This window comes from Macrosteles quadrilineatus, unplaced genomic scaffold, assembly GCF_028750875.1.
Source record: "Macrosteles quadrilineatus isolate MER2022 unplaced genomic scaffold, UCM_ALF_1.0 Scaffold_7__1_contigs__length_78375512, whole genome shotgun sequence".
Taxonomy (NCBI): Eukaryota; Metazoa; Arthropoda; class Insecta; order Hemiptera; family Cicadellidae; genus Macrosteles; species Macrosteles quadrilineatus.
This window is the reverse complement of record NW_026542600.1, coordinates 72236045-72255257: the sequence shown is the minus strand read 5'-3', so window position 1 is coordinate 72255257 and position 19213 is coordinate 72236045. Positions and strand designations below refer to the sequence as shown.

Below are 19213 nucleotides of genomic sequence, written 5' to 3'. Positions count from 1 at the left end.
CTAGGGCCTGCTTGCGGGAAAACGGAGGGCACTTTACACCCAAACTGCGATTCCACTAAAAGTTGTGCTTCGGACTAAGTATGTCATAGATTTGATTTGTATTGTGTTTTTAGCGAATTTCCCTATAGGGAAGTAGCTATTACCGTAGGTCTCATGGTAACACTTAGGCCCGGGACCGATTTACTTTTTCATTTTGATGTCCCCAGAGGCCAAAAACACCATTCGTTCAAATTTTTATATATGTATATATATATATATGTGTCCGTGAACACGATAACTTGAGTAATTTTTATCCGATTTTGATGAAATTTGGTTTAAAGGTGTAAGGCGGGATAAACTTGAATGAGTTCGCGATCCAGCATGATCGGACCATGGGAACAGGGTTTTATGGGGGGTTTTATGGGGTAAAAATTGGTTTTTCTCACTTTTGACCCTCAAAACACAAAATTTCCCAATTTTCCTCTAAACCTTCTTAAAGAGCTTAAAAAAACAAACAATTCAGTATATCAAAGTGTTTTTGTTCGGTTATTGGTTACGGAGAAAACTAAAAAAATGGTCAATTTAAAATTTCCATGTTATTCTTATGGAGAATATTGTAAAATGTTGTAGTTTGCTTGTTTATGGATATCTTTTGATCAAACTTGGCAAATATATTCATTTTATACTAAGCAATAATTATTTTACTTAAAACACACACTTTATTAGTTTCCTTGTAGCAGCAAACCTAGGTACTCGTTAAACCTAATGTTATTTAAATAGATCAATTGAAAATCAATTCAGCCAAATGGAAATTCGCTAAGACAGCAGGTTTGCTGCGGCGGGGGTATTTTACTAATGTATTGTGTTTTTTTACTAATGTATTATGTTTTTTTAATAACAAATTTTCCAAAGTCTAAACAAAAACTCTTTAGTTTGATGAAAGTGTAGTCTGACGAATCATAAATTACACAAACCCACATCAGCAGTGGTCAGTTCATAAAATAGTAAGTAAAATTCATGATTTTTTACAATATCTGTTTTGGTTTAACCGTGATTTTTTACAATAGTACGTAAAATTCACCATAGATTTGACAGTAGATAATTGTAGTTATACATCATTGTAAAGCCCTTTAAATAAGGAAGTTTTTAGTAATCTTTGTTTAACTCAGCGGAACTCGGTACCCGAGAAATAAATTCCTGAATGTTATTTAAATTTTCGTCGATATTAAAAATAATTGTTTAACGAAGAAATTTAAAAATCTTAATTTATTTGTTATTCCCTAACGGTTGAGGTAGGGAACCTCAAATGTGCGTCATTATGTCGCCATTACCATGTAGTTTGATGCAAAATTTTATTTAACACTTATGACCGGACACCCTGTATACATATCCATACAGGGGGTCCTTGAACTCTCTACCGACCTTTTAAGGTATGATTTCTGTGCAAAATACAAACAAAATATAAACTAAAAAAATCTAAAACTCGAACATTTTTTTTCTCACAAAACCTTTTTTTATTTGATAACGAATTTTTGTACAGAATAACCTTATGGTATCTAGATAAACAACGCAACAAGCTATTTTGAGAAAAAATATAATTTTTTTATCATGTGTAGTTTTTAAATAACGGCCATAAAACTCTTTGAACTAAAATGGCATAAAAACTAGATAGGTAAACGAAACTACTATTGTAATGTTTTATTAAGATAATTGTCTCACTCTAACGATACCAAATTTAAGAAAATCGGCCTATAAAATGGGAGATGTCTTATTTTTAAGATACTGGTTACATTAATAATTTACGCTCATTGGATAACCAACAGTTAAAACGGCTAATTGTTTTAGCTAACTAGAAAAGTGACCAGCTTACCCAACAACCATAGATATTAACCGAGTTATCACCCTTATTAGTAGACCTATTTTCTTAGATTTTGTGTAGTTAGAATAATTGTGACAACAGTCAAAATAAAACATCACAACAGTAGTTTTGTTTACCGATCTAGTTTTTATGTTGTTTCAGTTTAAAGGTTATTAATGGCCACCATTTTAAAACTACACATGATCATTTTTTTTTCAAAGGAGGTCATGGCATTGTTTATTTATGTACCAGAATTCAATTCTTTACCAATAGCCGTAATAAAATAAAAATAGTTTCGTGAAAAAAATCTTGGCTTTACATCTTATTTTCAAGTTATTTTTTGAAATTATTAATGTGATATTTTAATTTGTTTAGTCTAGGAGAGTATACCTTAAAAGGTCGGCAGAGAGTTCAGGGACCATGTGTATTTCTAGTTATGAACATATGCCTTTTTTTGCCTCTGGGGACCTCAAAACGGAAAAGTAAATCAGTCCCGGGCCCAAAAAGAAAAAAAAGTCCGGGCCAAAAGGGGAGGTAAATGCTCGGTGTTGGTATCGGCATTTTCAAGTAGGCCACAGACATGGACGACTGGGCATTGGGTCCCAGTGACATTCCTTTATCCAGGATGGAGGGGTGTTTAGCTCTAGGAGAGATGGAAGTGCATCATATTCTCTAACCTACCTGTGTCTATGGTTCTTTGGGCTTCGGCCTGCTTGTTGTGTGCGACCAGCATTCAGTGTGGCAAATCCTCGACTTTGGAAGTAACCTTTCCTGGAGGTGAAAACGGGCAAGTACCCGTAGCTCACGGGGACACTCAAGGGCAACGTAACTTTCCGCAGTGTGAGGGCAACGGTTTGTAGGCACTTATGCAAACCAATCCCTGTCTCTGAGCACGGACGGTATGGTTATCTTGAGTGTGGGGGGTTCTTCACGGAACCTCAATTGAGTCAAGGGTGTCGCCACCTCTGGTGGATAGGTTCATCCGGGTGGGTCCCACTTCTATACCTGCCTCCTTTTGGGAAACCCTGATGGCCTGGCAGTGATGTTGGGTCTGACGGGCAAACGAAGTAGATCGGGTGCTGGGTCCGAGCCCGCCAGGGGTATCTGGGGATCTATCGCTCTGGTTATCTCTGGTTTCCCAGCAACTGGGTAAGGCCTCGATCGGGTAGTGGTGTAAATGGGAGGTTGGGGTTCCCCCCGTCAGCGTGCTGACGGTCCCCTTCCTTCTGGCTATTGATGGCGGGCTTGCCTGTCAGGGATTAGATAGGTCCCGAGTGTTACTTGCACTAAATGCGTCGGGGCGCTCTACCATGGACCTCTAGGTCCCGACCTAGTGGAACCCAGGTGGAGTGACGCTTAAACAAGTAGCCGGAAACCCTGGTTAGGATTGAGGGGCAACCCTCTTTCCGAAGGGTCTGCTTCGGCAGCCGGTGAGCCTGATGACCTTAAGTCATCCGCCCATGATGTGCAAAAGGTTGATGCGTAAGCTTCGGCCTACATCATGGGGCCCGGGTAAGTCTCACGACAGGTACCGGGTATGCAGTCAGGGGGCTTCGGATCTCATGACAAATAATGTAATGTAATCCCGGGCCCAGGTCATACAATGAGACCAGGTAATAGCTTATTCTCTTTTTGGGAAATTCAAAATACATGAATATCAATGGTAGGAAAAAATATCAATATTGTGGAAATATTATCTTTTTCTATGGAAAACTAAATAGACAAAGTATTGAACCGTGAAGTTATTTCTTAAATGCATCTTAAATCATAAGTTACGTTCCCTAAAAGCAATTTCTTAATATTGCATTTTAAATGGATACACGAGTGCAACCTATTAACATTTGATAACATTTCAATCTGAAATTAAAGAGCTTAACAAAGTAATGCAGTTTTAATGACAATTTAATTTTAAAATACAGCACAGCCCTTTTTCTTCAGAAATATTGGCATATATAGTTTTATAATATAAATGTTTATAATAGTCACATTTTGTATTGAAGTGGTAGTATGATTATTTATTTTCTAACAAGACACCTTGTAAGCGTACTAATGGTTTAGCTATTCATGTTTAATGGATACATTTAATCACACGTGTGGTTTGTGTCATAGTCATATTCTGAAATGGTGTATAGTTGTATATATGTATATATGTATAGTTGGAAGAAGCACTGAACCCTGTTGTAAAACATTAACACGGATAGACACACATCGCGTCGTTTAACTTGTAAAACAAAGTAAAACAGTCATCTCACTCGGTTAAACAACACGAGTGTTAAATTCTGAGCAGTGATTTAATTTAAGGACGCATGCACACATTAATAATGGTTTTTACACTAAACGGGAGGTTGTACTGCTTCGGTTTCTTGTTGGTTGTAGGCCTCTGTCTTGTTACAAGGAAACAAATCTTTGTAATAAATCATAAACTCTCTTATTTCCATGTTCAACACACAATTATGTTAAAATCCACATTAAATCAAATAATAGTTTTAAAGTGGGATCAATAAATAAACTAGTGTTATTAGAAGATTAAATTTAAAGCTGTCGTCGATATTATAAAATAACTGTTCTTGTCCACGTTTTAAATTAAAGTAACAGGAAACCGAACAATGCTTGGTGGTGTTTGATTTGTTAAGGAGGTTAAAAATATAAAACATACATATTTCTAAATTCCAACAGATTTTGGTTTTCATTCAAACAATAATATTATAAAATTGTTTCAAATAAATATTTAACAAATTTGATGAAAACATTTGGTAATACTCACGTATTAGTGCTATTTATGCATAATTTTATTCACAAATTTCTCATCTTAATTAATACTATTGTAAATAAACTTGCATTACTGACACCGTCAACAAAAAATTACAAAATGAAAACATTAGCATTCTTAAACAGGATACCAATATAAATAGTCATCGAGATGGCTGTCTTAAATTTTTCTATCCATCAGTGTTTTTCCACGTCATAGTGTTAAAAGATAAGCTTTTCAAAGTGAAACTGATAATTACTCAGCCATTTCGGTGGATAATGTGATGAGTTGAAAGTTATTTTGGTCACTTGGTCACTGAGTTTTAATTCACAACAAATTGCAAATGCTGTTTCCTCGCGAAACCAGTGTTAAACTATACGGTTTTATTAAAATATTATTTTAATGGTCCTTGTAGGTATTCCAATAGTACTTGGTTCGCCATTTTAAGCATAAATTAAACACTTTAAAAGCCATTTTCATGTACTAATAAGGATTTTACAAATAATATAAGTTATTTCCAACCAAATTCTCACGTGAAAGCTGTGCCGTTATACAAGACTTATTATTGTAAAAGTTAATCTCTTAACAGATTTTTTTTGTTTAAAGGCCTACATAATAATTATGCCATTCATGGAAAGGGCCGTTTTGTGCTAGGCCTTCATAAAATTTGATTTTATCCTAAACCCATGAATTCCAAAGATAAATCTACTCTTCGAAATATATTAAATATTGTATATTATTAAAATACCCCTGCCACAGCAAATCTGCAGACCAAGCGAATTTCCATTTGTCTGATATGATTTTCACAAATATATTTAAATAACATTAAATTTAACGAGTACCTAGGTTTGATGCTACAAGGAGGGTAATAAAGTGTGTTTTAGTAAAATACAAATAGCTTAGTATAAAATAAATAATTTTGCCAAGTTTGAACAATATATATATATATATATTGTAAGAAAAGGGATTAACCCCGTACCCACGGTGCTCATCTATGCAGACACTCTGTTCACATTACACTTAGTCGACCAGTTGGTGTGAACAGAGTTGAACAGTAGCATGAGCATCGATTTACAAATTCCTTTCCCAGCTGATGTGAGCTAGGCGATGACCGGTAGGGCTGACTTCCAAGAAACACCGTTAACCTATAAGCCACACACCCTATCGGTAATCAGCCAATGAGAAGGGCTAATGAAGAAGATGGAGGGGTGACGACTCTTGGAGCTGGAGGATCTGAAGGAAAACATCGAGGAGATCACCACGGGCCACCGGAGAAAGAAGATCGGGAGTTTGGGAGTGCGTGTATCGGTGTGTGTGCTTCTGGGACAATAGACAGTATGTAGAAAGAATAAAATATCTAACTAAAACTTTGTCAAACATAAAAGTCATATAATTTGTCACTAACTAATTCTTTTAAATTTTCAATTGATTTTCTTTTCTTGTAAATTTAACGTTGTAAATTTATTTATCTTATTATTGTTGATTTTTGCCTTTTTTAAGTTTTCTTTTGCTGTTGTAACACTTTGTTACTTTTGTTGTTTTTCTAAATTTAAATTTTTGTTCATTACACGTTGAGTAACACCCTTAAGCAGTCTTATGTCTCATTAACCTAACACCTCTTCACTAAGCTAAGCGAGTGTTTCATTTTAGGAAACTTAAACTTAAAGTGAGGCATGGGACTCGCAATATCTATAAACAATATTAGACTGCAACAATTTACTTACTCCCTATAAAAATAACATTAGAATTTTAAATTTACAGTACAATTTTTGAATTTTCTCTTTAGCTATATAAAGTTTTTTTTCAAGACAAACAAAGTCACCTCAAGATACTAAATTTTTGTTTTTAAGCTCTTAAAAAAGGTTTAAATACAAATTGGGACATTCTATGTTTTGAGGGTCCAAAGGAGAAAACCCACTTTTTACCCCATAAACCCGTTCCCATGGTCTAAACATGTTAGCAGACTAGTTTGAATAAACGTAGGTTTATACGTTTGTACCAAATTCCATGTAAATCGAATGATTTTTTGCTCGAGTTATCGTGCTAATGGACGAACAAATAAAATATGAATTTGAACGGATGGGGTTTTGACCTCTGTGACATCAAAATGAAAAAAGTAAATCGGTCCCCGGTCCAGGTCTTACCATGAGTACTACGGTAATAGCTTATTCCCTATATTGGAAATTCGCTAATACTCCCTATATGGGAAATTCGCTAAAATTAATTTAAAGATAGGCTTTAAACATGGAACGTTCACCTAGATGCATGAATATGTAGCCTATACCACAGATTTGGTTTGATCACCATTATTATAATGGTCTATTACTATAATAGACCTAAGCTATCCACACCAGATTTGTCTAGGCTCTCAGTTCCGGTACTAGCTTATTCCCTATATGGGAAGACAGAATTGTAAAAGAAAACTGCAAATAAACACTTTCAATATTCTTATGTTTTGAGCTGGATCATATAAGGCAATTTTTCTAGACAACAAATGTAGAAAATGCATTTTAAACCCATTTTATGATCTAGAGGCTATGTGATATGATTTACAAGGGTCTCAAGAAATTAGTTCTTACACTGAACCACACTTAGAATATGTCTAAATAAAACAAACAAGTTAAAACCAAATAACTAATTTAGAGCTCTTGTTAAAATTCCTATTACGAATGCATAATTTTTTGCTTTTACCTGTAAATAATCCTCATTCTCAGTTCTATTAGTTTTAATAAAGTTATAAAGACATCTGTCTCTTCATTCTTCAAATTTAACATTTTCATTATCAAAAACGTGTGGTATTTAACATATGTTGATACGACGAGTATTGGTGCGACGCGTCAGTGACTGGGATCGAGGAAAAACGTACATTTCTTTTCGACGGCAGCGCATTGTCGAAAACGTCGAAAACTAACGGCGACGAAACCAAACAACAGCCATTGCTTTTTCTAAAGTCACATTTATGAGGTTATGAGGTAACTAATTTCCTCATCAATGCTCAATGGTAATCATCGGAATGTCATTTTCTTTTGTACCGTATTGTTAATTTGCTATATGCTAAAAGTCCTTTGTTTACATGTTCCTCGTTATCTCGTAAATTCATCTTGGCTACTTGGTCGCATAAGGCCAATGTTACAAGTATTAAAATGTCATTTGTAGTTTTTTAACGAAAACAAATTTTGCCAGAACAGAACTTAGCAGAGGTATTGTTTTTGGTCTAAAACTAACATATTTCTAACAATTTAAAATAAATGGAACGCTGGAGCCTTTTTCAAAGTCGTTGTGCGCGAAAGCAACCGTTACTTGTATCATTCGTATGCTTACGTGTATACTTAATGATTGTAAGTATAGGTCATTTTGATCCCCATAGAAGTTGTACGCAGAAATAAAGATTTAAGAGTCTTTACTGTAATAAATCTTTAATTTAAATAATAGTAAATATGCAATACTAAAAAATTATAAAACAACAATTTAATATAAAAAAAAAAAAATTTAAATCAATTAAATTTTATTTGAAACTTTAATAACTTATAAACAAGCACTTTGACTAATGGTTTTAACAAAGTATTAATGGTGGAAAAAATTAAAACAAAAACTAACATAAAATAATGAAAGATAAACAGATTTATTAAAAAATTTTATAATCAATACATGCATTCCATTTCTTTATTCACTCAGTTCGTTTTCGTTAGGGATTCTCAAAATAAATGCAATATTATTACTCACACCATACAAATTAGTGTTAACTAAAGCAGAGTATACCAATTATATTTTAATTATATTAATATACTCCAATTACCGACATAACAACTCTATAATGAAAACGTTTTCATTAAGCTAATTTAGCAATTTTTCTATAAGATTTACTTTCAAATGACGTTCGTATTCGACACTCACATTGTGCTTCTACCCACGTCGTTTTACCCCCTCCCTTCCCCCTAATCATTTATCTGTTTCCGCCTCCAGCCCTTCCAATGTCACGTTCAAATATTATTAGCTTTTGTTTTTTTCAGTTTTTTTTAACGTCTTGACTGGCAATTTTCATTAAGCGCCAATTGATTTAGTTTGCAATTACTCGATTTCAGTTTAATTCATATAAAAATATACTATAACAGTTTATCGAAGGTGGCTTAAACCATGTTATCATAGTGGGGTACGTAGCATCGTTTTAGCAACGGGACTATGTTCAAGCATGTTCATAAGTGCATCAGTGCCTTTTTATATTTCGTACTATGTAGTCTTATAAGTCATTCACTTATCCGAATTAAAAACATAAACTTTTCTAAATGGAGTGGTGTGGTTGAATTTTATTTCTAACACGGTTGCCGGATGTGTAACTATCTTATACAATAGATCTAAAGAAAAATTTGCTCTCTTCAGCGGCCTCTTCCCGTTGCAAGCGCGAGTACAGCAACTATTATAGTGTTTTATGAGGTGACATTTTACCCTCCAAAGTTCCAAAATGAGCAATACTGTACACATATAACGTAGAATCAGAGTCTAGCTCATGCTACGTCATAAATTATATTTTTGCTACATTTATCATAAGTGTGCATATCTCAAAAATAAAATAAAACATTACCCATGTATGGTTAAAGTAACCTAACTAAACAAACTAGAAAAATATATAGTTAAAACAAAAAATTACAATTGGTAAACCCCCCTCCACAAAGCTGGACATCAATTAATACTCTCAACTAAAGGAGCGTGCAAACTTTAAAGGTATTACGCGTTTAAAAATCACTTGATATTAATTCATCACATCCAATTTAGGGCAGATAAACGATTAAATTCTGATATAAAATGCATATAACAATAGCATTAGCTTACAAGGAGTTGAATATGAAACCTAGGTATCTAACAATATAAACGCTATAATCAAAATATATTTGAAGTAACTCAGCCTGTTTCTATATATTCAAGCTATTGCGCACATTTCTATCGCAATACGCTTGGCCTCAACAAAGCGAGCTGTAGTGCAACGGGACTAATCTTTAAAAAATATTATATTTAACAAAGGCCTACTTTTTTGTAATGTACCAAACATTGTAACTAGAAATAATTTTACAATGTTGGTTTTCCAAGAAATTAAACGTTAACATTAACTTATACTTTCAGTGGATTACTGTACTTCTACTTTAAACACGGTATTTACTGGGGTTTTAATATCCACATGTAGTCTGTCATTTACAAACTACCTAATAGAATAAAATAATAAAAGGAACCTTTTCCATTACACTACTACCACAATATATAACTTAAAATTTGTATAAAACAAGAAATATAATTGAAGTCACGTCTTGGTTCCTAACCTAACTCAACCCAACCTAAAATAACCTAGTCCTATGCCGGATTTGAACTTCACTTTTTAAATGTCATCCTGAAAAAAAACAGTAGTAGTGAATTAACAAAGTCCATAAAAAGTGAATAATTGAGACTCTTACTGACTTTCGTGGTGTCAGGAAGCCTGGTAAGTCCAAGACCCTCCATGACGTATTGTTGAAGGAGGAGGATGTGGTCCCGAGACATGAGTGACCCTGGACGTTGAGACCGCGACACGGGACACACACTACGACACGAACACACAAACACTGCCAGCAATAGCCAGCCGCAGCCTAGCCGGCCCATAGCCAAGTGGCATTCTGATAGTCGTCTTGCGCCAAAACACACCGTCACTACAAGCGTGGGTAGCCCCAGTGAGTCAGGTGTACGGCGCCGCCGCGCCGCAGGTGCGGTACAGACGCCACCTGTGATGCCGCTGGATCTTCACTCTGTCGCAGGTGTACTGTCGTCAGCTGCGTCTATGGTGCCACCATCTCCTCGTCAAGGTACAGACGCCACCTGTGATGCCGCTGGATCTTCACTCTGTCGCAGGTGTACTGTCGTCAGCTGCGTCTATGGTGCCACCAGCTCCTCGTCAAGGTACATACGCCACCTGTGATGCCGCTGGATCTTCACTCTGTCGCAGGTGTACTGTCGTCAGCTGCGTCTATGGTGCCACCAGCTCCTCGTCAAGGTACATACGCCACCTGTGATGCCGCTGGATCTTCACTCTGTCGCAGGTGTACTGTCGTCAGCTGCGTCTATGGTGCCACCAGCTCCTCGTCAAGGTACATACGCCACCTGTGATGCCGCTGGATCTTCACTCTGTCGCAGGTGTACTGTCGTCAGCTGCGTCTATGGTGCCACCAGCTCCTCGTCAAGGTACATACGCCACCTGTGATGCCGCTGGATCTTCACTCTGTCGCAGGTGTACTATAGTGCTACCATCTTCTCGTCATGTCCCGTCCACTTTCGCAGGGGTTCACGCAGGTAATCTCTCTTTTCAAGACAACAATCGCTTTTAAAGATAAATAAAAACATAATTTATCATCACAGTTAGGAACTGCTTGATAATTTCTAAGAGAGGGGTTACCGTACTTGGTTGTACGATACTCATGGGCGAGTCGGTACCAGTAAGTTCCAAATCTTACAATAAAATGTTACAAATCCCCTTTTATTGCAGATAATACACACTTTTATCTAACATATTTATAATAACTGTTTGGTAACCATTTTTCTGTCCATACAGAAATTATTTAGTTTTCCTTTGTTACTTATATCAGCATAAATTGGAGAATAGGAAAAAACGTAGAAAGGGAAAATAGTTGTTAAACTAGACTCAAGCCGGGGTTGTTTTTCAAATTACTTCAGGCTAGTCCTAACGGAGGTTGTATAATGATTAGGTAGGTAAAAATACATTATTGAGCAGCAGGATTTGAACCCGGGACTTCAGGGATCGTAGTCTAGTGCTCTACTATTAAACCAACTCGCTCCCACAAAGAAAAATTAAAGACCACGAATATGTAAAGCAATCCCAGGCTAATGAATTTTATAGTGCAAGTCAAATCAAATAATATCCCTTTTTTAATTCACACTTATCAGACAAAATTCCTGAAAGTAACGCAGTAAACAGTATATTTACATTTTATTTTCATAAATTTACGTATACAGTTATTCTTATTGTACGTATAATTTTACATACCAAGGCTTAACAACCCCTATTATACCCAAAATCGTTTTCATTAGTGGAAAATACCCACCAAATTGACTAATACGTCAATCGTTCACTGGTGTTTAGAGGTTTTCAGCCACTTCAGGTAAGAGATTCAAGAGGCTGCCATCAACTGGCGGTTAATCTTTAATTCACTATTATTGAGGTAGTTTACTTTCCCACATGGAAAGCATAAATAAGTGATGGTCGTCCAACACTGTTGAGGTAGATGTTTGATTTTTAAACATTCTTAATTTATCGTATTTATATTCAACATAATAGTAGTTGCAAGTTAATTGGTACCCATCCATGGTATTATTTAATCTATGGCTGAGGCAATCCATACTAATATATAAAAATGAGATGGTATATGTGTGTGTGTGTGCTACTTAATAACACCAGAACCACTGAACCGATTTTAATAATATTTTGCATGAAGGTAGCTTATATCAATGGTTAACATATAGGCATATTCGTGTTCTTATATAGCCCCATGGACATCCAAAGTAGCAATGTTTACATTTTGGAAGAATATAAATATCCAAATATTAATATAAGTCAAGCGGTAAATACTTGAATTTGACATTTCAAAGAGCAGAGGTTAAGAGGTTAAGTTCCGCTCCCGAATTTTTGCCACTAGCATGTGTGGAGATAGTGGCTTTCTTTATTCAAGGAAGTAAACAGCTAATCAAAGTAAACAAAGATTTAGTTTCACTGTGATTGTCTCAGTTGCTGCGTGCTTTCAGCTTTGTTACTGTTTGTTTTGTATTTATTGCTGTTATTATTAATTTAGGTCATGCCTAAAAAGAAGAAAAGTAATGTTTCACAAAAATCAATTAGAGCTAAGGCAACGAGCAATGCTCGAGCTTCGGAGACTGCTGAGGGACGCCAGGCCAGGCTTTTGGCTGATTCGATCAAGCATGCCTCACATAGAGCATCTAAAACACCTGATGAACGCCAAGCTAGGCTTTTAGCTGATTCAATCAGGCATGCCTCACATAGACCCTGAGAGACATCTGATGAACGCAACCTTCGAGTATCAGCCAACACAAGTAGAACTGCGTCACACAGAGCCGATGAAACACCTGAAGAGCATCAGGCTAGGGTGGCCTGGGAACACCTTGGAGTTTCCAGGTGTCCCTCCTCACAAAATTGAATTGAAAGTGAGGATACCTGTAATGCTACTGAGAAATTTGGAACCTCTACGACTCTGCAATGGTACCAGAATTATCCTTACTTCGTTGAAGCAAAACGTTATTGAAGCCCAGCTCCTCCCCAGATGGGCAAAAAGCGATAAAGTTTTCATACCAAGAACTCCAATCATTCCAACAGACCGTTTACATTTAAACGGCTTCAATTTCCTCTGAAGATAGCCTTTGCCATGACAATAAACAAAGTACAAGGCCAAACTCTTCAAGTAGCCGGCTTACATATAGAAAATCAATGGTTTTCTCATGGCCTATACGTGGCATGCTCACGTGTATTGAGCAGCAAAGATTTGCACATATACACACCAGACAACAAAGCTGCAAACATTGTTTATAAAAACGTTCGGTAATCGTTGCAAAGTAATCTTAAGCCCATTGTAATCTGAAACTGCACAAATTAAAAAACGTTTTGCAACTATCACTCCTTCATTTAACTTTTAGCTACCCCAAAATTTTGTACATTTACCTCCGCACTTAAATTTAATATCAGGTGTAGCGAAGCACGGGTACTTTAGCTAGTTCTAAATAAAGTAGAGTATGTATGTATGTGTAACAAAACTATAGCTTAAAGCCGTGTATTCTCTGTTAGCCTGTATTCGTCTTAATTATAGTTTTTAGCTTCAGTAATTTTAACCAAATTAAATCAAATTATAGGAAATAAAATAATTGCATTGCAATAAAACATAGAGTCCAAATATACAGTATAAAAATAGCAAGTTAAAACGTGATTTTAATAACTTCCACGGTTTTCTAACAATATTAATACATAAATTATTTTATTAAAAATATTAAAGTTGATAAATACATTTTAGAACAATTTACAGTACCTATTTGTAAATACGTTATATTATCAGCGTTAGAGTTATTAATGTCTTAGAAAGCACAGACAAATGTTTACTTTTAATTGATTTTAATGAATTTGCATATTTAAAATATTTCGTCAAATATTACCTGGCGGTTTTATTTGCATACTTAAAAAAATGAAATAAATGTCATTTACGAAGTTGCATTGTCCACAAATGTTTAGTTAAAAGTCAACCAATATATAATAATAAATTAAATAAATATATAATTAATAAATAATTAAGACCTTGAAATCCATTAATTTGATTGTTATTACTTTATAAAAGTTACATACATACAAATGCTAGTAATTTGAAAACGTTTACGGTCAGAACAAAAAGGCCGTGAGGTAATCTGGTGACTTAACCAATGAATATTCGATTAGCTATGAATCCTCTTCACTACCACTCGTGAGAATTGAGCAGTAATTGCCTTGTTGAGTTTAGTTAAGTTTAACAGAGTTATGTCCCACTTGGAAAAGTTGCACTGTATGATTCCAGTTGTGGATTTTATTATACAAAAATTACATTTGTAATTGAAGAAAACCCATACAGTAGAACCTCAATAGCAAGTCACCCTAGGTTACAAGTGCTTTAAAATACTCTTGTTTTTTTAATACATCTATTCACGTGTTATATCAAACATTTAAAATGTCTACCTTGATAACAAGTCTTTTAATAATTTCCATAATTTAAATGTTTATTTAATGCAAAAACTTTGATTGCCTCAGTCGCCTAATTTACCGGTGCATCCATGTAGGCTGTGATACACTGGGAAGTAAATCAATCGGATAACAAACATAAATAGTCCCAAATTTGTCACAAAAAATAAACGAGATTAAATTTAAAATGTATTTATTTTAGAGGTTAAGTTAGGACCAGCAAAAACGTTACAAGTAAATATCTGTGGATAAATAAATATACGTTACAATTAAATATTATATTACCGTTGAAAAAGAGTTAAATAAAAATAGATTTTTGTGTGTGCTATTTTACAGCTTTTAGCGAATTTCCCTATAGGGAAGTAGCTATTTCCGTAGGTCTCATGGTATGACCTAGGCCCAAGACCGATTTACTTTTTTCATTTTGATGTCCCCAGAGGCCAAAAACCCCATTCGGTAAATTTTTTATATATGTAATATATATGTCCGTCCGGACGATAACTTGAGTAATTTTTGTCTGATTTTGATGAAATTTAGTTTAAAGGTGTAAGGCGGGATAAACGTTGAATAAGTTTGCGAACCAGCATGATGCATGGGAACGGGGTTTAACGTGTTTTATGGGGTAAAAATTCGTTTTTCATATTTTTGACCCTCAAAACAAAAGATTTCCCAATTTCTCTATAGACCTTCTTAAAGAGCTAAAAAAAAAACAAATAATTAAGTATATCAAAGTGTTTTTGTACGGTAATTGGTTATGGATAAAACTCAAAAAATTTTAAATTTAAAATTTCCATGTTATTCTTACGGAGAATATTGTAAAATGATGTAGTTTGCTAGATTATGGATATATTTTGATCTAACTTGGCAAATGTAGTATTGATTTTATACTAAGCTATAATTATTTTACTTAAAAACTCACTTTTTAGTTTCCTTGTAGCAGCAAACCTAGGTACTCGTTAAACCGAATATTATAAATAGATTAATTGAAAATCAATTCAAGCAAATGGAAATTCGCTTAGACGGCAGGTTTGGAGCGGCGGGGGTATTTTATACATGTTACTGTCAAATACTACTCACTCTCTTACTTATCAATATCACATAAACGACAAAGTGAATAAACGGCAAAACCTAGGACAGCGGTAGGACCTACCTACTGCTCTCTACGTGTGAATTGAGAACGATTAAATGGATATAATATTTAAATTCTGTAGATTTAAAAAGTTGCATACGGAAATAGCTGGAATATGTTTCCGTTCCCCTAAGGTAAAGTATGCTTTCAGTTCTTGATTTTTAATTGGATAAAAACTATATTTGTGATGGAATCTGTTGTAATTATTCATTTTACGCTGAATTCATTAATGCTGGTCTATACCTTTTGAATAGACTATACGCAGGCAAGTATTGTATCGTAGGAAAATAGAATTATCAAATATAATTTTAAATTAGCGACCAAACCTAAACCTAAAGACATACAGAGGATAAAATAATTGTTAAACATAGCATGAATGATTTAGTTGAACTCAACTTCTTCACAGTTAATGTCAGAAAAGTATGATAAAGTTAACTGTCAGATTAAAACGCAAGCTTAAAAAGGTAAGGCTAAAATTTGAGTACTTCCAATAAAATACTGACTCTAAAATCATTTCAGACCAGTTAATCGATAGGTCTAAATATGAGTTCTATTAATACACTTAAGGTTGCTACCCATCTAATTCAACTGGGAATCTAGGTCTAGTAGGTTGATACCAATCTAATTCAACTGGGAATCTAGTTCTAGTAGGTTGATACCCATCTAATTCAACTGGGAATCTAGGTCTAGTAGGTTGATACCAATCTAATTCAACTGGGAATCTAGGTCTAGTAGGTTGATACCTATCTAATTCAACTGGGAATCTAGGTCTAGTAGGTTGATACCCATCTAATTCAACTGGGAATCTAGGTCTAGTAGGTTGATACCCATCTAATTCAACTGGGAATCTAGGTCTAGTAGGTTGATACCCATCTAATTCAACTGGGAATCTAGGTCTAGTAGGTTGATACCCATCTAATTCAACTGGGAATATAGGTCTAGTAGGTTGATACCCATCTAATTCAACTAGGAATCTAGGTCTAGTAGGTTGATACCTATCTAATTCAACTGGGAATCTAGGTCTAGTAGGTTGATACCCATCTAATTCAACTGGGAATCTAGGTCTAGTAGGTTGATACCCATCTAATTCAACTGGGAATCTAGGTCTAGTAGGTTGATACCTATCTAATTCAACTGGGAATCTAGGTCTAGTAGGTTGATACCCATCTAATTCAACTGGGAATCTAGTTCTAGTAGGTTGATACCCATCTAATTCAACTGGGAATCTAGGTCTAGTAGGTTGATACCTATCTAATTCAACTGGGAATCTAGGTCTAGTAGGTTGATACCCATCTAATTCAACTGGGAATCTAGGTCTAGTAGGTTGATACCCATCTAATTCAACTGGGAATCTAGGTCTAGTAGGTTGATACCCATCTAATTCAACTGGGAATCTAGGTCTAGTAGGTTGATACCCATCTAATTCAACTGGGAATCTAGGTCCAGTAGATTTGTCCTGATTTATTTTTATACAAGAGTCTCAATTGGAATCAGATTGGAAATATTAATAAAAGTCTCATCAATAACATTCGTATAACATGAAATATTCACTGTTGACCTCCGCATTCAAACGCAATGTACAGCTTCTTCACAATTTTCACTAATAAGTAAAAAAATGTAAAGGTTGATCCAAAGCATTGGATAATATCCAAGAATAAATTTTGATATACCACGCAGACGACCAGCAAACCTTTCTTTATCAAACACAGAATAACGACCCATGTATATTTATTTTCCAATCTTTTCCATAAGTAGTGCTTTTATATGTACTACTATGTGCTATTATTTGTATGACAATAATAGGCATCAGCCGCTTGGACAGTAAGTTGACACGTATATAATAATAGCAAACTTTCCACAGAGCTTTTAGTTTTTGGATTTTGTTAAACTCTGTTTACTTTTTTACCGTATTGTGTTACATAGTCGATTGTGATTTTACATAAATTGCAAGATATTTATTTATTTTCCATGCGAAATGATCCTCTGAAAATCCTTAATGATTATTATTAATTATTATTATTATTAGATTAGGCTACATAATTTAATTTAGTGTCTGTTTTAGGACAGGGGCTCGTCCCAACTGCCAACCTTGTGAGCCCCCATAACCTTCGACCTCTGCGGGGTTCCATACAAGACGACACTATCTCATAACATACTGTACTAGCCGATATCGTGTTGAGACGGTAGAAACACGCGTCTAAACAACCGGAAACGGAAGTAACAGGTGGAGCAAATCACAGACGAATGAATTGGCCGTCTTGTTTTCTTTGGAGGTGACTGATGACATAGCTGGCATCGACCCAACCGTGGGCCCTGCTTTGCTACAACGCACTCATAAATTCTGCCTTCCCGCTCCATTAATGTTTCAATAATGCCGGCCATTATACCCATTTCTGAACCAGAGTTGATCAAAATCGCCATACTTGTTCGACAGATTTATTTTTTGATAGGTTGGTTGATTTATTTTGTTTGTAAAATTCTCTTTGTACATTCTTTTGTTGTTTACACTTAATTGTAATTTTATCGTTTAACTATCGTGATGCATTTTCCAAGGCGTTCTTCACGCCAGAAGATGTTCTGGACTAAGAAACATTTTTTTCTAGACTGGTAGGCCTGATCCACGTAACAAGAATCCATTGGTGATTAGCTGGATTTGAACCCAAGACTGCAAACAGAAGTAAAACGTTCTAACTACCCACTTGATTAGCCTCGCTCAAGTTATGCTTGAGATCGTATTTTGAAAACATTTTCGTCCCGATTTTCTTGGTCCCATCTTCACACCCTAGGACGCTTTACTATAGCCATAGCCCAGAACCATTTGTATACATCACTTCAGGCTAGGCCTAGAGGGTTGTTGTATTATCACTTATGTATAATCTTTTCTGGACCTTTGCTTCGCTAAAACGGACTAATAAATTATACTTCTCCGGTCCATTAAATGTTTCAATAATGCGAGACACAAAAAATAATTTGAACAATCAAATTACTGTTTTCAGCTGTAATCTGAGAATCAAATTGATATAATATTTGATCCTAGACAAAATTATTATAGCGAATTTCCCTATGGGGAAGTAGCTATTACCGTAGGTGGCACGGTAAGACCTGGACACGGCATCGATATATTTTTCATTTTGATGTCCCTAGAGACCAAAAATACTATTCGTTCAAATTGTTATATATGTATATGTATATATATATATTGTGAGCTACCCTTAGTGATTCTCTTAGAAGTATAAAATAAGCATTATTACAATTTGGAAAGTATCGTGGCCGGGAGCAAACTAGCAGGGTCACTACTCTTGCCCCGTCAACTCGAACAGGATTTAACCTGTGATTGGAAACTGAGTGTTGATTTGAGCTGTTATAAAAAAATTTAATCAATGTAATTTTTAAAATTTTAACATGAATAAGTAAGTACCTTATATTCATACATTTACATGAATACGTATTTTATTAGATTTTGAAACTACCATAACTTTTGATAGGATTGACGTAGCAGCCTCTAGTTTATGCCATTCTTTTTCTTTTATTGTTACGCTTACATTTATGTAACTCAATAGCTGTTTATGTTTGAAACTTTTGACCTACCCCCCCCCCCCCCCTTTGGGAAATTTACATACACAAAAACTTCATTTTTTGATCATTATAAATATTCCCTACTATTATAATTTTATCTATATTAATAAAAAATAACAGGGGTGGGACTTTTGAGACACAAGCTACCGGTATGTATACTTGGATGCATAACTAAAAACA

At 35.0% G+C, this 19213-nt stretch overlaps 1 protein-coding gene across 1 annotated transcript in view; it reads right to left on the bottom strand.

The window, feature by feature from the left end:
* LOC128998715 (bone morphogenetic protein 2) overlaps positions 1-10163 on the bottom strand; it is a 62168-nt gene extending 52005 nt beyond the window's left edge. The window contains exon 1 of the mRNA XM_054424975.1: positions 10032-10163. Coding sequence (XP_054280950.1) covers positions 10032-10112 — 81 coding nt within the window. The 5' untranslated portion in view covers positions 10113-10163. The remainder of the gene's footprint in view (positions 1-10031) is intronic.
* Positions 10164-19213: the final 9050 nt, after the last annotated feature.